The sequence below is a fragment of the Mobula hypostoma genome, chromosome 4 (genome assembly GCF_963921235.1).
Source record: "Mobula hypostoma chromosome 4, sMobHyp1.1, whole genome shotgun sequence".
NCBI lineage: Eukaryota > Metazoa > Chordata > Chondrichthyes > Myliobatiformes > Myliobatidae > Mobula > Mobula hypostoma.
This window is the reverse complement of record NC_086100.1, coordinates 44,551,204-44,578,451: the sequence shown is the minus strand read 5'-3', so window position 1 is coordinate 44,578,451 and position 27,248 is coordinate 44,551,204. Positions and strand designations below refer to the sequence as shown.

Genomic DNA, 27,248 nt, shown 5'->3' with positions numbered 1-27,248 from the left:
CCAACATGAGTCCTTGTAATTGTTTTCAGGTCCAGATTCTAACATTAGTCTAGGTGAAAAGTACCTTTTGTGACACTTATTCTTGCACCACAGTGCACAAGGAAGAAATGGACTCTAGCATGTGCAGTATGTTGCTTTGACAATGGCTGATCCTATTCATGGCAATAAATATTTCAAAACTGCTTCAGATAATATTTGTCCCCATTTCCCACCATTTCTTCTGTTGTGTAGGTTGGAAGAAGTGGCAGCTTGTAAAAAGGTAGTGGCTACTGAGTTATTTCTAAATGCAGACCACAGCACATTTTCTACCCAGCCCACCTTGAAGGATAACATTGAGCTAGATTATTGGTAGACATGAACTCTCATTAGCCAAGTCAATGGGGAAAACTGTAGCCTAGATTTTTTGGCCCACCACATCTAGCCAAGATAATGTATTTACCAGAGGTTTTCTGCATAAGTAATGCCAAATTGTCCTGTACAAAGTTAGCATCAAGCTCGCAAGATCTTCAATTCAGCCTCACTTACTACTCAACCAGATACTTCCTCACAAACGGTCTACTTGTGAGATATTCAGGAGATCAAGTGAAAGTAATGGAAGAGACAGACACTTTTCTGATACATGGTGATTTTTGGATGAGGGGTCATAGCCTAACAATTAAAACAAAGCCTTTTAGGACTGACTTGGAAACAACACAAAGATGGGAAGCTTTGGAATTCATTTCTACAAATGGAAACTTAAGTGTATATATAAAATTGATACAATTTTTAACCAAAAAAAAGTTACAGGTTGAAATAGAAGTGTCTATTGAAATAGAAGTGTCTATGGTGTCTGATGACAGACTAACCATGATTTCACTGAATGTGGAGGAACAGAATATCTGATGTAATTCTACACTATGTCCCCATGCTGGAATGAAAAGCCTCTCGGTTTTTTTGCACTACCTTACTTTCCATTTTTCTATTTTCTATTTATGATTTATAATTTAAATTTTTAATATTTACTAAATTTTACTATTTTTAATATTTAATATTTATAATCCAGGGAGTGAGAAGCGCAGAATCAAATATCGCTGTGATGATTGTACGTTCTAGTATCAATTGTTTGGCGACAAAAAAAGTATAAAGTATAAAGTATTTATTGTCATCTTTTTTCAAAATATTAGATACCCTGTCCATGCACTACTTTTATGGACACAGAAGGAATTGTATTCCATGGGAACAAAGATAAGTCCCATAATTCACCAATCCTGAAATGCTTAAGGGCAAAAGTATAGCAAGTATAACTTAGAATAAAAGGGTTTTGAGTAACATTTTTGGATATATATGCAAACACAATATTGACAGGATTTAAATATGAAATTGCAAGCAAACTTAGCTACCTAGTCATAAAATCGAACAACCTATCTTTCGGCAAATATTTATACGCACAAGTTAGCAGAATATACTATCATGATAAATGATTGTTTTAATAACTACCTGGTAATTACTTCTGTGATACTTAATCCAGAGCCAAATTTATGATGAATATCAGCACAAGAATAACTCTCTTCCAGATCGCTGAATAAAATAATAAATTAATTAAAATAATCTGAAAATCTTCAAATTATCTCAGTTTGAGAAAGCCAGATAGATTGTAAAGACTTACTCAGGTCTAACAAATTGCTTTTCCTTAAAATCCCAGATGTACCTTATCTTCTGAATTTCCAAATACCGTACCTGTAAGGATCAGAGAAGAGAGCAAAGGTATTTTGGAAAAAAGAGTAGTAGTTAAACAAATAAATACCATTACAAACATACTTAATTTGTTTCAATTTAAAATAAATCATTGCAAAAATATATTAATTAAATCAAATGCATTGGACAAACAAAAGATGATTGTGAAATTCAGCCTTTACTTTTAATTCCGGTTTCATGATAATTCTATGCAGCAATGATCTCTCGCCAGAAAAGACTGGATGTTGTATACCACATGTTTTACCATGTGAGGACAAGTCTATCTGCTGTACTTTTTTCTTGGTCCAGGTTTTATATTCATCCTAAGAAAGGAAGGATAAAACAGCACAATTACTCAATGTATCAGTTCATTGTGAAAATATCAGTATAGTCTTGTAAAACCTGTTATCTTTGACATACTGTAATCTTGTACATCTTATTTTTAAGGTAACTCAGTTTTTTTTTATTCTTACTTACTTCTCTTCTAATATTTGTATACCGGTGCACTTGTAATGCTACTGTGACACTGTAATCTTCTTTGGGATCAATAATCTCAATCTAATTGTCCACTCATACTCCTCCACAGGAAAAAAAAGGCTAGCTCCCATTGCCTTTGGCACAGATTTGGAAAACATTTCCCAGAGAAGCTGCATCAAATCTGGTGCCTATCTTTGAAATATTCCCACAACCAATGAACTCCCTTTCAATGACTCTTTATCACATGTTCTCATTATTTATTGCTATTTATTTATATTTGCATTTGCACAGTTTGTTGTCTTCTGTGCTCTGGTTGACCATTCATTGATTTGCTATAGTTAGTATTCTATAGATTTGTTGAGTATGTCCACAAGAAAATAAATCTCAGGGTTGTATATGGTGACATATAAGTACTTTGATAACATAATTTACTTTGAACTTTGAAAAGCCAGCAGCAAAAGAATTATAAGGCTATATTTACAGTTATGAATAGATTCCACAGGCTTAGTAAGTATACTTCTGCTTTGTAACCAAAGGGATGGATTTCAGGCATCAAGCCAATTAGCCTATGCTATCAGAAGTTAGCTTTGAGCATTAGGTTGATGTCCAGCGGGGTTTGATGTGCTATAGGAAGGGTTAACTTGATTATAACATAGCGATGAGAAGGCTTACTGGTGATAAATACCATTTAGACAATTTGAAGGTGGCTCAGTAATTCTTCCAAAGTTCATGACCCAACAATCTGTGTTTAAGTCCCATTCTAGAGAGTAATACATGGAGACATTAACTTTATTACAACCAACAGCTGGCTGTGCCTGTAGCTTTTGAGAAGAAAGCAGAAAAAAATCAGTACAGGTTGGGGACCCCTTATCCAAAATGCTTGGGACTGGAAGTGTTTCAGATTTTGGATTTTGAAATATTTGCATTTAGATAATGAGGTAGCTTTGGGATGGGAACCTAAGTTGAAACACAAAACCTATTTATATTACATAAAAAGCTTAGAAATATACTCTAAAAGTATAATATTTTTAATAATATTGTGCATGAAACAATGCTGTGTACATTGAACTATCAGAAAGGTAAGCTATCACTGCCTCAGCCACCCAAGTGGACAGTCAGTGGCTGTTTGACATCGCTATTATTCATGTACTAGCAGTAAGCAATCTTTGTCTTGCAATTGTTCATTACACAAATGCACTTAATAATAAAAATGATTACATCCCATTAATATAATAAAAATATAATGAGTGCATGTTTGTCATGGTTACTTGAAAACAAAGCAAAACTGTTTAGAGACAGCATGCATGTGTTTACACTGTATGGCGTGCTTCTGAAATAGCTAATTTCCAAAATTGAAAAAGTGTGTTCAATCCTTAATTACGAAACCAGCAAAGATGAACCATCTTATAGTGATTAAAAACTAACAAAACTAAAACTTGCGCTATAACGATCTAATAACGTTATAAGCAATCAAAATTAGTGTACTTAAGTGACTATAGCATAATAGAGAAATTAACGATCTCAGCTGTCACCAAAAAAATATCCTTGGCTCACCCCTGGCTCTATCTAGACTAAACTCAACCTAAAGACAAAGCATAAATATTTAACTATATTCATTTGCTTCTACCACGCTCCAAACCACCCAAAATAAATGTTCAACACAAAAGTACAATACAGACAGACAGAATATGAATACATGGCTGCTACGGGGGTAACAAAAGCTGCACTGGATCATCTGTTTAATAACAGCAGGCTTTCAGTCTCCACCTACCATACTGTGTTTTGATTAAAAGGTTACAGTGCACTGTATTTGTACAATGCCTTTTTGTTAGGTTTTATATAAGGTATAAAAACAAAAGTTTGAATTTAATTACAGGTAAACATAATAAACCTGAAAAAAAAAGCAACATTTTATTTTTAACGCAATAATGACGCTGGTCATGTTACACTCAAACGTGGGATTTTAGGTGAAGATGAAATTCAGATTTCATTCAAAAACAACATGTTTTGTGATTACCAAAGAAACATGATGATCTTCGCTGACAAAGGAAGATAAATACAGCACCAAACACTGCAACCACATGAGGCCTGAGAAACTAGAGGGAGAGGGTACATCATTGTTGGCATCATTGTGAGGAGGAACATCAGAAGCAGTTGAGGGACCTTGAGCAGGTGGTCTCGGGATGAGGAGACACTGTTCTGGATGTCTTTTCTAAATGTTTCTTCCAGTGTCGTCTGCCTCATTAACAAGAGTTTTGTCATAGCAATTTTCCTAAGGTATTATAAACTAGCATGATTTCTTGTTCTTGTTATAAATGCATGCAGCTCTAGCCCTTCAATTTCTTTACTGCTTTGTGATCAGCATACCCTTAATCACCACAAATCTTTAAGAAATGAATGCCATGCCTTGTGTTAAATTTCTGCAACCAGCCTTCTGAATATTCACAATTATCTTCAAACTTAAGATCATTTTGATAGATCTTTGCCTGTTTCACGATCAGTATACAGCTAAGTGGTATATGTTAATTCCGACGATGACAAATCCACTCTTTCAATACACAGTCGAGATCTTCATTTTTCATGTAATGCAGTGTTTGTCTATTTTTCATTAACTTTTGTTCATTACTTACAGCATAGAACTTTGTGCTACAGGACACCGTGCTGACACTTACGTACAGGTATGCTAATAATAATTTTTCAGCTTTATCCCTTCATCAACTTTATCCCTTTAAGTGCCAGCCAGCTTGCAATTTCTAGTCTTTCTCTCAAAGTCTTTGTTAGGGAGTATTCAGGAGTTATGGCAATATAGAGGATATTAATAAACAAGACCCAGTTTTAAAGTGCTTAATGTACAGTAAATTGTAAGTAATAATTGGTTTGAAGTTAAAACGGCACCATTGTGAATAAACAGGCTGGCCCACAGTGGATGGGTGGTTGGGAGGATGGGGGCTGGCTGCTAAGAGATCTGGTTTGCAAGGTGAAGTGACTATAAGACATTCTCATATGCAAATGAAAGACAATGGAGTTATGTTAATTGGACTGAATTAAACTAAGCAATGTGAACTAAGTTATTTGTACCATTGTGCCTTGAGCTCAAGCTGCAAAACCAGACTGATGGTGTCAAACATGGTCGCACATACAGTTGTAATCAATAATGGGGACATGGGTGTACTCAGAGTCAGCCCTGACGGCATTAATTTTGGGTTCTCTGTCCCCAAAAGCTTTTAGATCATCTGTGTGAATTACCTTGTCTCAGCAAAGGTGCTTGAATATTCAGAGGCGTCTGCCACTGTAAGTATGTAATTCAAAGGAAGCATTGTCAACCCAAATTTTGTGCAGAGTTCATTACGGAACTCTTGTGCTATTCAAGGTTACCATGAGTGTTGTATAGGAAGGAGCCAAAGCGTCCCTATTGCCCATCCCACAATCTCTTTGACCCACTACAATCAGAATGAAGGTATAGAAGCACCAGGGCTAGGACTACCAGACTGGGTAACAGTTTCTTCCCCTAGGCTGTGATACTAATGACTACCCTGCCTCCAGCTAGGTCTCATCACTAGGACAGGGAGTTATTTATTGTTTACTGTGCCGTTTACAGATTACCTGTACTGTGACCTTTATATGCATTTTGAATTATATTTTATTTACCTTTTTGTGATAATATTTTGTTTTATGTGCTGAGTGTGATATATGTGTTGTGAATGCATCAGAGTCTGAAGAAATGTTGTTTCCATTGTCTGCATATATATGCAGTCAGATGACAATAAACTTGAACTTGAACAGCGAATTTGGCATCTGCATGAAGCTGGAATCTATAATTCACTATAATTTCTTAACTTGTTTCAACACTAGCTTCCTCACAGTGGAGCATGAAGTTACATCAATTCCCGGCATCACCATTGTGGGATGCATTTTAATAATCTACACTAGGGTGAACTGGACGTTCGTCAGTAAACCTTCACCACTGAGAATGTAGACACTGTTCTCCAGCAAGCTCTTAATGGGAACAAAGATGATACAATTGCAAACTATTCTCATGAGTAGGTGCCTAACCTAAAGGGTGCATCATTGACTGCATGTTATTTGTTGCAATTACCTGCTGCATATACAATAATAGCAATTGTATGCTTGATTGATTTGACACCATTATCATTGTCAAACAAAATGTAATAACATCAGACTAAACTATTGTGAGGGAAAAAGGTTTTGTAGACTGAGTTGCTCGTACTCCTGTAAGAAAGAGACAAGTCGTGAATGGGGCTTTGTGCAGATATGGTTTGAGGTGAGCAGGGGTGATGTTGTCCATTTAGCTCCTCAAGCCTGCTCCATTATTCAGTAAGATCCTGGCTGACATTTTACTTCAGCACCAATTTACTGTAATACCCCATATTATTTGAATCCCCTAATGTCTAAAAATCTAGGTAACTGTTTAGAATATAAGACCATAAGACAAAGGAGCAGAAGTAGGCCATTCGGCCCATCAAGTCTGCTCCGCCATTTTATCATGAGCTGATCCATTTTCTCCTATTTAGTCCCACTCCCCTGCCTTCTCACCATAATCTTTGATACCCTGGCTACTCAGATACCTATCAATCTCTGCCTTAAATACACCCAATGACTTGGCCTCCACTGCTTCCCGTGGCAACAAATTCCATAGATTCACCACCCTCTGACTAAAAAAATTTCTTCGCATTTCTGTTCTGAAAGGGCGCCCTTCAATCCTTAAGTCATGCCCTCTCGTACAAGACTCGCCCATCATGGGAAACAACTTTGCCACATCCACTCTGTCCATGCCTTTTAACATTCGAAATGTTTCTATGAGGTCTCCCCTCATTCTTCTGAACTCCAAGGAATACAGCCCAAGAGCGGACAAATGTTCCTCATATGTTAACCCTCTCATTCCTGGAATCATTCTAGTGAATCTTCTCTGTACCCTCTCCAACGTCAGCACATCCTTTCTTAAATAAGGAGACCAAAACTGCCCACAGTACTCCAAGTGAGGTCTCACCAGTGCCTTATAGAGCCTCAACATCACATCCCTGCTCCTATACTCTATTCCTCTAGAAATGAATGCCAACATTGCATTCGCCTTCTTCACTACTGACTCAACCTGGAGGTTAACTTTAAGGGTATCCTGTACGAGGACTCCCAAGTCCCGTTGCATCTCAGAACTTTGAATTCTTTCCCCATTTAAATAATAGTCTGCCCGTTTATTTTTTCTGCCAAAGTGCATAACCATACACTTTCCAACATTATACTTCATTTGCCACTTCTCTGCCCATTCTTCCAATCTATCCAAGTCTCTCTGCAGACTCTCCGTTTCCTCAGCACTACCGGCCCCTCCACCTATCTTCGTATTGTCAGCAAACTTAGCCACAAAGCCATCTATTCCATAATCTAAATCGTTGATGTACAATGTAAAAAGAAGTGGCCCCAACACTGATCCCTGCAGAACACCACTGGTAACCAGCAGCCAACCAGAATAGGATCCCTTTATTCCCACTCTCTGTTTCCTGCCAATCAGCCAAAGCTCTATCCACGTATGTAACTTTCCCGTAATTCCATGGGCTCTTATCTTGTTAAGCAGCCTCATGTGTGGCACCTTGTCAAAGGCCTTCTGAAAATCCAGATATACAACATCCACTGCATCTCCCTTGTCTAGCCTACTGGTAATTTCCTCAAAAAATTGTAATAGGTTTGTCAGGCAGGATTTTCCTTTAAGGAATCCATGCTGCGTTCCACCTATCTTGTCATATACTTAGTGACTGATCCTCCACAATTCTCTTCCATGAGGAACTGCAAAGTTTCTCAACGTGCTTAAAGAAGTTTCTCCTTATTTTGTTCCAATGTTTTGCGGTTAGGAGCTCTGGTTCTAGACACAGCACTCAAAGTGAAACGGTGTTCCTGAATCTATTTTGTGCTATTTTGATGGGGCAGACTGGTTCTGCAGCCTGCAGTCACTGAATGACACAGCGCTAAATTGAACTGAATTGAACTAAACTGAACATTCCCAGACTGTTTCAATGACTCTGTAAGGAGTTCTATTCTGTGTTTTTCACTTGTTTTTTGCTGTTTGCGCAATTTGTTCTTTTTTTGCACATGTTGGGTGTTTGATGTTTTCTTTGAACGGGTTCCAAGGTGCTTCTTTGTTTCATGACTGTCTGTGGGAAGATGGATCCCAGGGTTATGCACTGCATGCATACTTTGATAATAAGTGCATTTTGAACCTTTAAAATTCTGGCAAATACTTGCTGCCCTCCCTGTTTGGCAAGTAAATCCTTTCTTGAATTGGGAGACCAGGGTGCAATCTTCCAGATATGCTCTCACCAATCCCATATAAAACAGAATTGCTTTTCCCTTTTCCTACACAGGTCACGATATTGATTGCCTTCCTAATTTCTCGCTCTATCTGCGTACTATCATTCCATGATTTATTTTTAAGGTTACCTAGGTCATCTTTTAGTCTTTCAACATTTAAAAAGTACTCTAAATCTCTATTTTCTCTATTTCTCATATTCCTCTACATTATTTTCAAGCAGCCGTGCCCTCATTCTTTCTCAGAGGCAGCCCATATGCTCCTGATACTGCACTGTTTGCTCCACACTATTCTCACTGTCTTCAAGCCATCATGAAAATTGCATATCTTATGCTAGCCTCCTCAAACAAATCATTGAGATCGAAGGTCTACAGTGGACAAATTGAATTGCTCCCTGTAGTACCCAATAATTCTCAGCTTCCCAAAAGGCTTTATTAGACAGGGCATAAAGGGTTACAGGGAGATGGCAGGAGATTTGGGCCAAGAGGGAAATGATCAGTTATGATAAAGTGCCGAAGCAGGCTCGATGGATTAAGTGGCCTAATTCTGCTCCTATATTTTATGGTCTTAAAACAAAATGAAATATTTATTCCCGTCCTTCTGGGCCCATGTACGGCAGCTGATGGCTCAAGGACATGAGATGACACAGGCAGGAGCCTGGAAATGGCATTGGAAGTCAGGTTCTTTTTAGGTGCAGCCTCTGCAGTATTCTTCTAAATCTTTAGGCGGTGTTGCAATGGACTGCTCCTTCTAAGCAGTCGTAACTATTTGGGAAAGTTCTTGGCTAGCCCCAATAGCTGCTAAAAGATTTACATGATAATCGGCTTATCTATATCAATGACTATGGAAGAGGTAAATATGGGATGAGCCTTGGTGAAAGGTCAGCCCAAAATGTTGACTGTTTATTCCCGTCCGGAGATGTGCCTGATCTGCTGAATTCCCACAACATTGTGCGTTATGTGTTACTCTGGATTTCTAGCATCTGCAGAACTCCTTGTGTTTTTGTGGGACAGCTGACCGTCTTCCCAAATACAGAAAACCGTGTAATATGCAGGATTGTTGGCTGCTCTGCCTGTGAGTGTTCTGCCCTATAATGACTGCCCTACAGGTATTATTTGATATCTTGCTCTGCTTTTTATGAGGCAAGATGGCACCAGAAACAACGTGACCCCCCAACAGCGATGTCCTAAAGACAGTACCTGAAACTACTTTTACCCCTTCTTTCAAATATGATTTTACTGCAAATGGAACCTGTGAGATACATTTTGATGGTGCACTTTTGGGCCGATTGAGCGATCTGGTGCTTTTCTGTCTCCGAGGGAGATCGATGAGGTTTGGAGTGGACTGTGTGGCCTGAAGGCTTGGAAGCCGGAGATAGGGCTGCAAGCCCATGATCGACTCCATTGCTTCTCTCCAATTGAGATGCCGAGGGCGCGAGCTGATGTTCGTCTCCAGTGCTTCCCTGCAATTGAGGCATTGAGCAAGATTGAAGTCAATGGAGACGAGAGCAGAGGACGGGTGGCTGTTTGGCAGCACCTGCCTGTGTTTGGCCAGTCTTGCTCTTGCTAGCTAGTGTCAGAGGAAAGCACATTCCATGCTGCAAGGATTGATTGGACAAGGTGTAGACTCATCTTGGAGGACGCTGAGGTTCATGGTGCATGTATTTCTGGATTCTGGTTGCTCTTTGTTTTTGCTGTTTTTGTGTGTGGTTAGATCGGGGTGTTAATTACGGACTGAGGTGCTTCAGCGAAGAATGACTCTGCACGCAGCCTGCACATCGAGCAGCGTGGCGCTGAACGGAACTAAACTGAATACGACTGGACTTGGACTCCTGCTTTGACGTTTGATATTCTATATGCTGTTCACTTTCTGTTCTTTGTGCAACTTGTTCTTTCTTCACAGGTTAGATGTTTGACGTTTACTTGAATGGGTTCCATGGTATTTTTCGGTTTGTGGCTGCCTGTGGAAGGATGAATCTAGGAATTGCATTCTGTATACATACCCTGATAATAAATGCACTTTGAGTCGTTGAAAGTTTTGAACTTTTTTTGTGCCAATTCTATTCCCTGGCTACACCCTGGTTTTCCTTCTCCACTGTGTAGTGGCATGCACTTCTTCCAGAAAGAACTATCCTAAGTAACGTCATTCTGCAGTAGTTACACTTAATGATTACAGAAATAAGCATTACCTTTCCCAGAACCAAATACTTAATTCACTAGTTTTAAATTCTCCGGTAAGATGCTCTAATGAATTCAGCATGCAGTATTCATGTAATAAAACCACAATCGATCTATATTCAACTGTCTAATAACAAAACCAGTGAAAGCACTAGAGCATATATAACGATGGAGGCATTAATAATGATCTTTCAAGAATCAATAGATTCTGGCATGGTTCTGGAGGACTGGAAAATTGCAAATGTCAATCCACTCTTCAAGAAAGGCAAAAGAAAGGAAGTTTTCCCCCAGTTAGCCTGACCTCAGTGGTTGGGAAGATGTTGGAGTCATTTGTTAAAGATGTGGTTTTGGGGTACTTAGAGGCACATATAAATTAGGCCAAATTTAGTATGGCCTCCTTTCAGAAAATCAAGCTTGACAAATCTGTTGGAATTCTTTGAGGAAATAACAATCAGGTTAGGCCAAGGAGAATCAATGGATGTTACGTACTTGGATTTTCAGAAGGCCTTTGACAGGGCACAGCACATGAGGCTGCTCAACCAGATAAGAGCCCATGGTATTACAGGAAAAATACAAACATGGATAGAGCTTTGGCTGATTGCCGAATGTTGAAAGGCCTAGATAGAGTGGATGCGGAGAGGATGTTTCCAATGTTGGGTGAGTCTAGGACCAGAGGGCCCAGCCCCAGTCTAGAAGGATGTCCATTTTGAATGGAGATGAGGTGGAATTTCTTTAGCCAGATAGTGGTAAATCTGTGGACTATGTTGTCACATTTGGGGGCCAGATCATTGGGTATAGTTAAGGCAGAGGTTGATTTAGTTTCTTGATTAGACAGAGTGTGAAAGGTTATGGGGAGAAGGCAGGAAAATGGGATTGAGTGGGAAATGGATCGGACATGATAAAATGGTGGAGCAGACTTGATGGGCAGAATGGACTAATATCTGATGGTCAACTGGAAAAAGGGTAAGTTTGATGATATCAGAAGGTATCTGGCAGGCATATGTTGTTTTCTGGCACAGATGCTTGGTAAGTGGGAGGCCTTCAAATAAGAGTACAGAATCTGCACGTTCCTGTTAGAGTAAAAGGCAAAACTAACAGATATAGGGAAGCTTGTTTATTGAAGCCTTGGAAAATAAAAAAAATCAGGAGGCACACATCAGATACAGGCAGTTAGAATCTTCCTCACTGTCAAGCGGTATAGCTGACAGCGAGGAAGGCTATCAAAACTAGCAAAGTGATCTGGACTAGGTAGGAAAATGGAATGAAAAATATAAGATGGAATTTAAACCAGAAAAGTGTGAGGAGTTGCACACTGAGAGAACAAACCAGTGTAAGACTTGCACAGTTACTGATTGGGTACTTAGGTTTGCAATAAAACAAAGGGACCTGGGAATACAGCTCCATAATTCCTTGAAAGTGGCATGACAGGCAGATAAGGTCTTAAAGAGGGCTTTAGACACATTGGCCTTCATAGATCAGACCACAAATTGGGGTGTTATGTTGAAGCTGTATGAGACGTTGGTGAGGCCACATTCAAAGTCTTGTGTGCAGTTCTGGTTACCTACCTACTGAAAAGATATCAATAAGCTTGAAAGAGTGCAGAGAACATTTACATAGATGGTTGCTGTGGATTGAGCACCCGAGTTACAGGGATAGATTGAAGCTTCATTCCCAGAAGTGCAAGAAAATGAGAGGAGATCTTATAGAGGTATACAAAATTATGAGGGGTATTGATACAGTGTATGCTAGCTTTTTCAACTCAGGGTGGGTGAGACCAGAACTACAAGCCATAAGTTTAGGGTAAAAGATGAAATATTTAAGGAGACACTGAAGGTGGTGTAAGTGTAGAAAGAGCTGCTAGTGGAAGTGGTGGCTGCTGATTCTATTCTAACATTGAAGAGAAGTTTGGGTAGGTGTATAGATGAAAGAGGTCTTGGAGGGCTACATGCAGATAGATGGGATGGGTACAGGTTATCTTAGGTGGGACAAGGCAGAAAACCAGGCTGACACACACTAGATGGGCAAAAGGGCCTGATTCAGAGCTGATTTGTTCTATGGCTCTAGTGTAGAATTGATGTCATTGGGTGCTTAATGCAGACCTCGATGGGGCCAAATGACTCATTTCCATGTAGAGTGACTTCATGAAAATGAACTGGAACACAGACAGTTATACAAAAAGAATTGCTAGCCAGTTCTTGGAGTTGAGATGTTTCCCCTGTGAAAATGTGGCACTCCAATAAAGTTGGAGTGAGATGTAATGACCAATAATGGGATAAAAAAGCTCAAATATTGAGTTCTATATTCACTGAACAGCAGCAACATCAGTTCTACTCAAAAAAAATTCTTGTTCCATTTTTAAAGTGCTGTAAGGACTCTCAGATAATGGTCAACCTCTTCTTTGTGGGCTGCTTCAGTATTGCAAATAGAGTCATTAAAATGGCTTCAAGATAATGGTTAATGCGAAAAATTTAGAAATGATCAATTTACAGTTCCTTTGAATTGCACAACTTCAAAATGTTTGAAACAGACAAGCTTTCCATTTATGGTGTGGCGTTGCATTAGTTCTGAATAAATTGGAGGTTTATTTTGGCTGCTGGTGCACTTCAACTTCACAAACTTCAAATCTGAGTGAGGAGTCAATAGAAAATAATGGTGTGGTGGTGTGGTGCTGTAGTTAATCAGCTTGATCTGGAACAGAGGAATGCCAAACACACCTTTGCACCACTTGGGAAAAGTATCACCTATCACTTCTTTTTCAGCTGAGTTTTATTTCTTTGGCATTTTCATTTGGCATTAGGTTTACCAAATGATATGACATGCAAAATTTGCTTGTGGTAAGATTTTCGTTTTTGCTAGTACAAAAATAACATTTACTCAAATGTGCCATTTACATTCTCCAAGCCCAATTCTCTAGAAACCATGCAATTTAGAGAACTAACACTCAAGTGGTATCTTTTGTCCCTGTTGATATTGCCAGTAACCTCAGATACAAGCTTATATGTGTGCCTGAACTGCTTTGTCAGCTGAGGTCAGGGTCAGAGTGAGAGCTTTCCAATCTTATCACCATTCCAGGCTGCCGCTGCAAATTGTGACAGAGAACTGCTTTAACTGCAAAGAAAAAGCAAGCAGCAAATTCTAGGCTAAGATGTACAAATTAAATACCACTTCATTAAAATAGGGGTGAGACTTACAGTAGTTCTCAGGAGGACAACATCAGCTTCTTGCAGAGGGCACGGAACATATTTGGCCCAGACGTTCCACTCAGGTCTCCAGTAAAACAGAAGGAGCAGAAACCCACAGGACAAGATACTTCCCAGTATACACAGAGCTTTGCGGCAGCAGCAGCTCTTGTAACCAAATACTTCCTTTATAGAATGGGAAATACAATAGTCAATTAAACTGTTAGTACAAGAACAGGGCATGAAAATGTAATACATATTAATGCACCTCTTCACATAATGATTGTGGTGATATGACATGTCAGAGCGTGATTGGAGAGAGTTCTGAGTATGCACAGAAATGATAGAATGATCGAGAACATGGTACTGTAAAAACGTGATTTGGTTGTTGCTGTAAATTAAAGTTCTATTTCTTCCAGAACATAATTCTTTATTAGTAACCCATGGTACGTATAAATATAAAGAAAACAACATGGTCTCAGAAGTTGGTCTAGAGGAATAATACGTTTCCTAACACAGAAGAATGGAAGATAAAAAAGAGTTCGAACTGTTTTGGTGTTGCTAACAGTTTTACAAATGTAAAGTCTGCAGCCTCCACCGACACTTCAGTTGTCTGGGAACGTAGCTGAGAACTGGAGAAAATTTAAGCAATGTTTTGAATTATATTTATCAGCGATCGATGCTGATAGAAAACTGGAAAAAATGAAAGCCGCGCTTCTATTCCATGTAATAGGTGACAACACAATTGAGGTATATAATCATTTTATTTTTGAAAATGGAGATAATTTAAAGTTGGAATTCATAATGGACAAATTTGAAGCATTTTGTATACCGAAGTATAATGTGACGTATGAGTGGCATAGATTTTTTACATGTGCGCAGAGAGCTGGTGAAACAATTGATCAATATGTTACTGAGTTGAGACACTGGAGTAAAACATGCGAGTTTGGAGAACTGACAGACTCTCTCATTAAAGACAGAATTGGTTGTGGCATTTGGGATAACGGTCTGAGAGAAAGATTGTTAAGAGAACAAGACTTAGACTTGGAAAAAGCTTTAATGCTCTGCAAAGCTTCAGAAATCATGACGCCACAGGCTAAAGACCTTTTCATTGAGAGCTGCAATGTAGACGCTGGGAAAAAGTGTGAACATATTAGAAAAAATAATAAAATGATAACAAAAGCAACAGAGAGCAAGACGTCATCTGAGAGAAAAAAAGCTATGTGATCGTTGTGGGCAGCAGCATCACCAAAATAGTGTCCAGTGTATGGGAAAATGTGCAAAGACTGCAATAAGAGTATTCATTTTTCATGCTGTTGCAGAAGTAGGAAGAAAAGAAAACAAGTAAATGCAGTGCTTGAAAATGAACTTGTGGAGTTTTATATAGATGTGCTTTGTGGAAACAAACAAAGTAAGAATGACTGGATTATTCCATTGCAAGTGAACAAAAACAATATTCTGTTTAAACTTGATAGTAGAGCACAAGTAAATGTTCTTGCAGAATCTGAGTTTAATGCATTAAAGCCAAAACCAAAGTTACATAAGACAAATATAAAAGTGACTGGGTAGTCAGGGGCAGACATTCCAGTTAAGGGAACATGTGTGGCAAAAGTATCACACAAAAATATTGTGCACAAGCTTTAATTTGTGGTGGTGCCAAGGAATGTACAGTCAATACTGGGTTTATCTTCCTGTGAGTGACTGAATTTGGTGAAAAGAGTCTTAGTCCTGGCCAGTGACACAAAGTCAGAATATAGTGACTTGTTGAAAGTGTATGAGGACTTGCTCAAAGGGCTTGGTTGTCTTCCAGGAGAGCACATGATTAAAATCGACAATACAGTGCAATCCGTAGTACATCCATGTAGAAAAGTACCTTTTGCATTATGTCATCAACTGAAAACAGAGATTGACAGAATGGAATGGCTAGGAGTCATAAAAAAAATTAATGAACCAACTGAATGGGTCAATTCGCTTGCCATTGTTGATAAGAAAAATGGAAAACTGAGGATTCGCTTAGATCCAAGAGACTTGAATCGAGGCATTAAAAGAGAGCATTTCAAATTGCTTACTTGTGAAGAAATTATGTCACAGTTTGCTAATGCAAAGTACCTCAGTAAATTAGATGCATCCTCTGGATTCTGGCAACTTAAACTAGAGGAATCGAGTTCAAAGTTGTGTACTTTTAACACTCCTTTTCCCAGATACTGTTTTCTTTGGCTTCTGTTTGGAATTGCATCAGCTCCTGAAGTGTACCATAAAACCATTCACATGTTATATGAGCACATTGAGGGCGTGTACACATCCATGGACAATATTATTGTTTGGGGATCATTTAAACAAGAGCATGTCGCAAGACTCAGACAAGTCTTTGAGGCAACACGCAAGGCAAACCTGAAGTTGAATAAAGACAAATGTCAGCTAGGAGTGACTGAACTTAACTTTGTGAGTGATATCATCAGCAGTGAGGGTGTGCGTCCTGATCCACTGAAGGTTTCTGCTGTTGAAACCATGCCAAGACCGCAATGTTAAAAGGATGCTCACAGGTTCATGGGAATGATCAACTACATGGGAAAATTCATACCCAATCTTTCGGAGCAGCTTGCTCCATTGAGGCAGCTAACAAAAAAGAAAAACAAATGGAGCTGGAATCATTAACAGGAGAAGGCATGGCAAAATCTCAAGAAAGTGCTCACTAAAGAACCTGTGTTGAAATTCTATGATGCTGAGAGACCCATCAAGATCTCATGTGATGCATCTCAAGCAGGCTTAGGCCGTATTACTCCAGAAACATGATCAGGAATGGCTAACAGTGACATATGCATCTCGTTCATTATCTGATCCAGAAACAAGGTATGACCAAATTGAAAAAGAATTGCTCAGCATTATGTTTGCTTGTGAGAGATTTCATCAGTTTTTGTCAGGGTAATCTATTGATGTTGAAACTGATCATAAGCCTCTGATTGCATTGTTTCACAAACCTTTAAGTGACTGTCCTTTGAGAATTCAGTGAATGATGATCAAATTGCAAAGATATGTGTTGAATGTGTCATACACACCTGGAATATTCATGTACACGGCTGACACACTTTCCAGAGCTGTGGATCCAACAACAAAAGACAGACACAGGGACGCTGTTGATGTTCAGGCATTTGTTGATATGATCATAGCGACCGTACCTGTTTCTGCTGAAAAGTTGAAACTGCTGCGTCTTGAGCCAGAGAAGGACAAAATTCTCAGTCAGGTAATACAAGTGGTGATGGATGGATGGCCAGATAATAAGCATGACTGTACCTCCGAAGTACAAGAATATTGGAATCACAGATCAGAACTTTCTGTTGTGGATGGGATATTGTACAAAGGTAGCAGAATTGTGATTCCTAGAAATCTCCGAAAAGAAATGCTTGGGAAAATTCATGAAGGACACCTAGGTATTGAAAAATGTAAGAGGAGGGCACGGGAAGTGATGTTTTGGCCCAGGATGAATCAAGAAATTGCAGAATTGGTGTCTTCTTTTCAAATATGCCTTAAATACCAACCTAGCAACCGTAAGGAGCCACTTATCAGAAGGTAGGCGTTGATCTTTTTGTAACTGACAACAAAAATTATCTATTAATAACAGATTACCACTCATTGTATCCTGAAGTGGGTGGTCTGAGCAGAACAAATGCAGTGAATGTAATTACATGCATTAAATCAGTTTTTTCCAGACATAGTGTACCCGATGAAGTTTTCACAGACAATGGTCCACAATTCAATGGTGAGTGCATGAGACATTTTGCTCATGAATGAGGCTTTGTTCATACAACATCTAGTCCATTTTCCCCTCAGTCCAATGGATTAGTTGAGAAGTCAGTAGGAATTATCAAGAAACTGATGCACAAAGCAAAAGATAGTGGAGGTGATTTTTATAAAGTTTTGTTAGTCTATTGTGGTATTCCACTTGAATGTGGATTTTCACCTGCTTAGCTGTTGATGGGACGCCATTTGAGATCCAATCTGCCAATAGATGAGAGCCTTCTGAGAATAGATAGAGGTGAACAAGTGAAAAGATGGAAAGATGAACACAAAGCAAAGCAGAAAATATACTTTGACAGATGTTCTCGTCCATTACCTGAACTGCGCCAAGGAGATGAAGTAAGGACATAAGACAAAATGAACACATGGACACAGAAAGCTACAGTACTTGAAGAAGTAAACCCAGATCATACATGGTCCAAACAGAAGAAGGAGCAGTATTACGAAGAAATCGCAAAGACCTCAAGAAAGAGCCAACTTCAGAGTTTCAGTTAACTGATGCAGACCAGACAAAACATGGAAATAACAACGAAACACAAGAACTGTGTGAACCACTTAGAAGGTCTACTCGTGTTCGTAAACCCCCAGAGAGACTGATAGAGACATGTTAAATTATGCATTTGCTTTGGTCAATGTTGCTAATTGATTTCCTTTTTAAGGGAAGGAAGATGTGGTGATATGACGTGTCAGAATGTGATTGGAGAGAGTTCTGAGCGTGCACAGAAATGATAGAATGATCGAGAACGTGGAACTGTAAAAACGTGGTTTGGTTGTTGCTGTAAATAAAAGTTCTGTTTCTTCCAGAACATGATCCTTTATTAGTAACCCACAGTACGTATAAATATAAAGAACACAACAATGGTTACAGTAAATTGTATATGTTGCTGATTTACAATGATGGAATGATTTCAGTATTCATAAACACAAGAGATTCTGCAGATGCTGGAAATCCACAGCAACACACACAAAATGTTGTAGGAACTCAGCAGGTCAGGCAGCGTCATTGGAAATGAATGAACAGTCGACATTTCGGGCCGAGACTTTTATTCAGGACTGGAAGAGAAGCGGGAAAGGGGAAGACGCCAGAATAAAAGGTGGGAAGAGGGGAAGGAGGACCAGCAAGAAGGTGATAGGTAAAGCCAGGTGGGTGGGAATGTTAAAGAGATGGAGAAGAAGGAATCTGATGGGAGAAAGGCAAGAAGGAGGGACACCAGATGGAGCAGAAGTGCTCAACAAGGCAGTCCCCCAGTTTACGGCGGATCTCACCAAAGTAAAGAAGGCCACATTGGGAGCACTGGATACAATAGATGACTCCAACAGATTTGCAGGTGAAGTGTTGCCTCACCTAGAAAGCCCTGAATGCCTGAATGGAAGTGAGGAAGGAGGTGAATGGTCAGGTGTAGCATTCCTGTTGCTTGCTGGGATATGTGCCAGAACGAGAGATTGGGGGTGGGGGAGAGGGAAAAATGGACAAAAGAATCATGGAAGGAGCGATCCCTGCAGAAAGCAGTGAGCTCGGGGGATGGGGGGAGAGTTAAAGATGTGTTTGGTGGCTTGATCCCATTGAAGATGGCGGAAGTAATGGTGGCAGGATTCATGCCATTCATGCAGCCTACAACATGTTCTTTTACAATTGAAGATAAGTTATGTTTAAGTTGGTTATCTACTTAAAACAATGGGGCAGCACAGTGGCTTAGTGGTTCATGTAAAGCTTTATAGTGAGAGTGATCCAGGTTCGAATCCTACCCAGGTCTGTATATTCTCCCTGTGACCATGTGGGTTTCCTCTGGATGCAATGGTCTCATCCCACATCCCACAGACATATGGGTTAGTGAGTTGATTGGTCGCACGGTTGGAATTGGGCAGTGCAGGTTCATTGGACCAGAAGTAAATAATTAAAATAAATGAATTACTATAAATGAGTTTAATCTTCAAATCAACTGGAACTCAACAGCTACCAAAGAAAATTTACAGATTCCTTTGATCTGTACTTCACTGCATGAAAGAGTGCTTTCAGCACTTAGAGACATAGAATATAAAGAAATACAGGATAGAAACAGGCCCATTGGCCCACCAATCATCTGCCATCCATTTAAACTGATGCTACATTAACTCATCCTTGTAACAAGATAAATGATCTGTGAACTATAAGAATGCAATCTATATTTTTAAACTGTTGCTAATATCATGGAAACCTCATTAATTTAGAAATTATTTGAAAGGTTGCACATAGATAAAGTCATAATGCAGAAAATAACAACTTAATCTACAATCAATCATGAAGCACTCCTCTGGATGTAATGTGAACATAATACATGGCTAAGTTTTAGACTTGTTCTGATAGAAGGTCCTTTAATATTTACATTCAATACCCCAGTATTTAAAATAGATCTGTCTGAAGGTTATTGTAAACTGTAATAACAATTCTGCAATAAAATGAAAATATCAAAGAAAATCTCGATTTTAACTGGTAGGAAAATTATGTATCCAGCATTCCAGAGCAGTGATTTTTAAAAAAAATTTCTCCCCCCCCCGATTTTTTTAATCCTCAGATTGGAATGCATAAAATAGTACCAATTACTTTGCAGAACACATTATTTTTCTATTGGTAATATACATAAGTTGTTCCATTAAAATGGACTCTAGAGAATTGGCTGTATCACTTGCAGAATATATTCAGACAATAATTTAGCAGGTTAAATACTGTATATAAACACAACCTGCAGGACGACCCATAAAACAGAATGTGAAACATTTTATTTCCCACCAACAATCATAACCAAAAGCCACTGAACTGTGGCTTTCAGAAGAAAAGGGACTTACAAAAACCCTAAAGTATCTCTGAAAGCCATGAACTACGTAACCAATAAACATACATTTATATATACAAATAAATGTACTTTGATTTGATAATGAACCCATTACCTCTCTCCTGTTTTCTTTTTTTAATCTCTTCCAGTACTACTTATTTAAATTACTTTTCAAGTACATTTCTTGTTGTAATTTATAGTTTTTTTATTATGTTTTGCAATGTACTGCTGCCACAAAACCAGTTTCATGACATATGCCAGTGATATTAAATCTGATTCTGATAACAAAATGATTGAGGTGGTTAAATAATATAATCAAATCAAAGCTGAAAAAGAAAATCCTCTGTGAAAGGGAATTAAAAATGTGCTTCTACTTGACATTAGAAAGCTACAGATATTTTGATTATGAAGCAGTCAAAATATAAATGTTGCATCACTATAATCAAATTAATCATAAAATTTAATGGCAAATAAATTTCTCAGACACCTGTTGTCTCTCAACAAAGTACTTTTTCTTAAATAGTTATCCTCTGCTTATTATTTTTAACAACAAAATATTATACCTCATCTGATTGACAAGTGCAAGAAAATATACTTTATATACTGTATGTGTGCATAAGTTTTCTACAAACATTAAATGCCACAAATCTAGTGGAATCACCGGTGAGCAGGAACTACATAGAAAAAGGTAACTGAGGATTACTTGCCAAGTTAATGCCGGTATAACTCATTTGGGTAAATTACATGAAAGTAAGGAGGACTTGCGTTATATAGGTCCTCTCGGGGACATTGTAAACATCTTCTCCATTATTACACACAAAAAATACTGGTGAACGCAGCAGGTCAGGCAGCATTTATAGGAAGAGGTACAGTCGACGTTTCGGGCCGAGACCCTTCGCCAGGACTAACTGAAAGAAGAGCTAGTAAGAGATTTGAAAGTGGGAGGGGGAGGGGAGATCTAAAATGATAGGAGAAGACAGGAGGGGGAGGGATGGAGCTAAGAGCTGGAAAGTTGATTGGCAAAAGGGATATGAGGCTAGAGAAGGGAGAGGATCATGGGATGAGAGGTCTAGGGAGAAAGAAAGCGGGGAGGGAAGCCCAGAGGATGAGCAAGGAGTGTAATGAGAGGGAGAGAGGGAGAAAAAAATTAATAATCATAATAAATAAATAACTAACGGATGGGATACGAAGGGGAGATGGGGCATTAACGTAAGTTAGAGCAGACAATGTTCATGCCATCATGCCAGCTCTTGGCTCCATCCCTCCCCCTCCTATTATTTCGGATCTCCCCCTCCCACTTTCAAATCTCTTACTATCTCTTCTTTCAGTTAGTCCTGACGAAGGGTCTCGGCCTGAAACGTCGACTGTACCTCTTCCTATAGATGCTGCCTGGCCTGCTGCGTTCACCAGCATTTTTTGTGTGTGTTGCTTGAATTTCCAGCATCTGCAGATTTACTCATGTTTGCGTTCTCCACTATTATAAATGTCAAACAGAATAGCAGTGACTTGTCCTGGAGATAAAATCAGTGATACCCTATGTAGAGTAACTTTCTGTAAATCAATTTTAGTAATGCTTATTTACAGATGAAGCTGCCCAAAGTGGAGGAAGAATAAGGTTTTGTTCGTTGGATTATCGCTTCAGATAAATAATTCAGGGATTGGACTGAAATGGCACAAACACCAATTTCAAATGGTGTAGTGAAATATTGTTACAAGTCTTTCCTTCACATGATTTCAAATATTTTAACCATTAGATGTAAATGGATAAGTAGACAGCTTAATCGTAAATACAACCTAAGTGATGTTTAACAGTTGAAAGGCCTGTCATGCATTATTATATAAACACAGCTGTGTTATCACTACCAAATATGATTAGGCTATGGTTCAGATTTATATTAAACATTTATAGGAGTAGTGAAGACACTATGATTTTTGGAAAGGAAAGAACATATTGATTTAGAAGGGCAAAAATATTGCAGCCTACATGACCTGAAGCCACGAAAATTACTGTACCATATATCGCGTCAGACCAGCTAGCACACCAGCTCTTACAGGAATGGACTAATTTATCATTATCCATTATTCCTAACATCAGTTCAGTCATGAGTTCACTGTCTGGGCATGAGGCATGGAATCCTTAAATATTTTCCTTTGCACAGTGCATCAACAGAGAGTGTAAAATTAGAGAGTGCAACTACCTGTAATGGTGGGCCCGGGGCTGGGAGATAATGGGAATATAGATGTCAGATTGAGGACTGGGAATGGTGAATGGGACAGTGGATTAAAGCCAGTGTCAGTAATTGGGAATGTGGTTAGGTCCTAAAGGAATGATCAGACTGTCCTTTCAGATCTGTTGGAGTGATCAGGGTAATTATCAGGGTTGTAGTATGGATAAGGAAATAATTCTTGGTTCAGAGCCTGATGGAGTATTTGAGCTTGGGGTATGGAGCTTTGGAAGTAGGATACAATTCTGTGTCTGGAGAAAGGCTCACGCTCATAGTTCACTGTGTGAGGGAGTGATCAGGACCAAAGCTTTGTATCACTGGTGGGGAGGTTGTGGAATGGGGGCTGACAGATCAATACGCAGCAGTCATTGGGAGACTGGCTGGTGGGGCAGTCAGCAAATCATTGATTGGGGGAGGGTAAGGAGAATGTGTTTATTTCTGTCATGGGTAGGTTTGTAAATATGCCCATAGGATACAAGATAACTGACTAATGGGCACCTATCAGAGCATTGGATTGCATCTTGCTATTGTAGGTCTCCATTATAGTGTGCTGCTACAGGGAGAGTAGCATGACTGACGTCTGAGCAACACACACAAAATGCTGGAGGAACTTAGCAGGCTAGGCAGCATCTATGGAAAAAAGTGCAGTCGACATTTCAGGCTGAAACCCTTCTGATTATTCTGAGTGTCCACAGTAGGCATGCTGCAAAACATTATGTACTGAAATCGGTCTGACATTGAAAACATATCATCAGTACAAGTGCAATTAGTGACATGTTTGAAGAGTAGCGCAAATAATTACTGTGATTTTGTTCAGAAAATTTAGAATTTTCTATGGCTGTGCTGGAATGCTTTAATTCTGCCATAGACAGCCCCAAGCCCAGCTTTGAAAAGAGGAGGGTTGGGTGAAGGGCTACTAACCCCATCTTCTATAAACCCAGAGCTTCAGAAACACCAACAGAAGCCCCAAAGACCTTACATCCGGGGGAGGAAGGATCTTTGCCTTGAAGACACATGGTGGGCTACACCTGGTAACAACTTGAAAGACTGGCCCAGGTCAGAGGACTCTGGCGAGCTGCTGTCGGCAGCCTAGCCTCAGTACGAGTGATGTGCTTGAGAAGAATATTGGAATGTTTTACGCACATAAATATTGGATTCTATATTATAAATCTCCAAATATGAGTTCTTAATTAAAGTATTAATACTGAAGTGTCACAAACTTGTACATGCTAACCTAGATGGTAATTTTATCATGCAAGCAACTTAATGAAAAATAAACCAGCCTCTGAGTGTCAACATCTCTTAAGATCCATCCTGGCTTAACATAGTGATACAATTACAAAGGAGGCATGATAGTGGCTATACTTCATTAGGAGATTGAGGGGAGTTGGTATGTTACCAAAGACTGTAGCAAATGTCTCCAGGTATACCGTGGAGAGGGCATTCTAACTGGTTGCATCACTGTCTGGTATGGAGGGATCACTGCACAGGATCAGAAAAAGCTGCAGAAAGTTGTAAGCTCAGTTAGCTCCATCATAGACACGAGCCTCCCCAGTGTAGAGGACATCTTCAAAAGGTGATGCCTCAAAAAAGCTGGCATCTATTATCAATGACCATTAACCAGGACATGCCTCTTTTCCTTACTACCATCAAGGAGGTGGTACAAGAGCCTGAAAATACACAATCACCATTTTAGGAACAACTTCTTCCACTTTCTCTTCTACTTACTGAATGGACATTGACCATAACTATTTTATTTGCTCTCCTTTTTGTGCGCGCGCGCACACACACACACACAATTCTTTCTTAATGTAATTTGTGATTTCATGTTCTGCAATGTACTGCTGTCACAAAACAACAAATTTCATGACATATGCCAGTGATACTAAATCTGATTCTGAACTAGGTGCACCTGACTGGGAGAATTCTATTACTGTATTATCATATTTGTTTATAAACTCAGGGCAACAGTTAGAAATCTACAGACATCTTTTCAGTTTATTCCATTAACATTACAGTCTGTTAGAATAGAAGACCTTGCTGTCACAACTTAAAATAGGTTAAAAAGCTCGTTTAATACATGTATCAATGTAGAATAAAACTAAAAACCAAAGAATAAAGTGACTAGTAATTCAAAAGCCTGATTTATTTCCGTCCAGACGAAAGGTCTCAACCTGAAACTTTGACTGTCCATTTCACTCCACAGATGCTGCCTGATCCACTGAGTTCCTTCAGCAGTTTGTTGCCTTTTGTTCCCGATTCCAGTATCTGCCGGTTCGTGTTTTCTTTTGATAGCGTAACTACACCTGTAATCTTTTCTCCTCAACAATAGGTATGCTGTATCAAATTCTAGGATCTGCTGCTTTCTCACTTTGCCAACAAACAGAGCAGATCTGCTGGAGTGAGAACTCCCTGCTCTGCATGTCTCACTGCTCCCACTCAACACAATGAGTCAATTGATTCTGCATTTTAATACCATTTGTTATCTTAATCACTTTTTAGTTTCTGTGCATATCATTTATTTTTCATCTTTGTGTCAGGAAAAACTTAACTGACCATTAAAATGATATTTTTGATGCAAATTCTATTTATCCAACACAGCTTCTTTTGAGTTTCACTTGTTCTCTCAAATTTAGAGGGTTAACTTTTGTACTTACCCTTCACTTCAGGTGACATAAGAAGCTTGTACAGCTTTAGTTTCAAATTCTAAACACAATTTTAAGTTTCCACAGCACCCTTAAGAGGATTATATATATATATTCAAAGCAAGGTATCTCTATCATGGAACAACTGACAAGCAGCACATAACCATTATGTATTTCCTTTGTATTAAATTCCAAGCTTTTTCCAAAGAAGCAATACAGTATGTACCTACCAGTTCACCCTCCTCTCCTGGATTAAGCAAAGCATGGTGACCTTTCTGAATAGCTTCTCCCATTGAAATAACTACAGTCCTGTTACATATGTTAACTTGCTTTTCATCTAGCACCGCGAAGACCTCTAAGTATTTGCAGAATCTGATCGCGTTGGATCCAGGTAATTTATTGAAGCAGCTACATTTTGACCACGCCCCTCTTATTAAAATTAGCTTTGCTACGCCTGGCTGGTTGAGTTAACAGGGCTGGCCCTTCGCACAGCAAGATAATTACTATGCAAATAGTAAAATCTCGACCTAACCTGAATATTCCATATATTGTATTGCTGTGATAAATAGGGGCAGAAGGGGCATCAGATCTCAGCCCCCGACACAATATTAAATCAGCGCTTTAAATGCAGAATTTCTCCACAGTTTACAAAGCAATGTTTCTCACCCTCTGCATGTCACCTTGGCTGAACAGAGGAGCCCTTTTAGTGATAGACGATAGCCGGGGAAGTGATGACCCCCTCCTGTTAGACCGGAGTTTGTGGTAACTTACTTTTATTCTTTCTGCTTCTCTTCCAATATTTATATTTATGCACTTGTAAAGTTACTGTGACACTGTAATGTTCCTTTGGGATCAATAAAGTATCTATTTATCTATCTGAAACCAAATGCAATCACCTAAGGAATGGTGCATATCCCAAGTGGCCAGTGATTATATTGTAGAGTGTAAGGTTTAAAGCACAGAGCTATAGATTATCAGCAGAAAAATAATATACTAAAATCAACTTGGACTTCTGTTAATGCTAGGCACAACACACATTTCTGAACCACCACAACAATCAAATTCTGGCACCAGGTGGCATCCCACATCATACTAACCAGGACTATTTCTCTGTCAGCAACTCTACATAAAATTAGCAGGCGTTTCTCTGCACTACGCCATTTGAATGCATCTCTTCAGATGTGCAATACTTTCACCTCAATGTATTTGGTATGATCAGCTCCAAAAAGTGTCACTTAATGAAGGACCATTTCCAAAGACCTGAAAGGTTAACCCTACTCTCCATATTTTATCAACTGCATGCACAAAATACTATATGAATTTACTGCTTTAATTTGTTCTTCATAAGGGAAAAAAAGAGAAATTATAAGTTGCAGAAGCAGAGGCTAAATGCAAGCAAGAACACGGTGTGGGAAACATGGTAATGGATGAAAATATTGTTATTTTCATTCTTAATTTTTATATTCACATACTCACAGTTGTTATTTCATGGGGACAGGTCAAATTATGCAAAACAAGTAATTAAATAAAACTCTTAATTTACCATAATTAGCTTAACTGGTTCAGCACAACATCCTGGGCTAATGGCCTGATGCAAAAATATATATTCATTACTTTATTGTAATGGAACAACACTGTTCATGAAGCTCTTCCTTGACATTAGGCAGCTGGGTGTAGGTGTATGACCATGTAGAGGGTGCCTCTCATCTGATGTTTGACCGAGTTGTTCTTTCTTGCTGGCTACCATTCTTCTTATATCAGGGGGAGCGATACCCGCCAGGATACATAGGCTGTTGGTGTTTGTTGGTTTTAAACAACCTGTGATAAGTCGGCAATTTGCATTCAGAACAGCATCCATCTTCTTAGCATGGAAAGACTGGCTCGCCAGTCTCAGACAACCCCCAACAATGG

The 27,248-nt window shown here is 39.0% G+C and overlaps 1 protein-coding gene across 1 annotated transcript in view; it reads right to left on the bottom strand.

Moving 5' to 3' along the window:
• Positions 1-16,470, bottom strand: part of atp13a3 (ATPase 13A3) — an 83,995-nt gene extending 67,525 nt beyond the window's left edge. Inside the window, exons 1-5 of the mRNA XM_063047284.1 lie at positions 16,444-16,470; positions 13,875-14,048; positions 1,896-2,036; positions 1,646-1,716; positions 1,477-1,557 (exon numbers count right to left, since the gene is read on the bottom strand). Coding sequence (XP_062903354.1) covers positions 1,477-1,557; positions 1,646-1,716; positions 1,896-2,036; positions 13,875-14,048; positions 16,444-16,470 — 494 coding nt within the window. The remainder of the gene's footprint in view (positions 1-1,476; positions 1,558-1,645; positions 1,717-1,895; positions 2,037-13,874; positions 14,049-16,443) is intronic.
• Between the last annotated feature and the right edge of the window lie 10,778 nt (positions 16,471-27,248).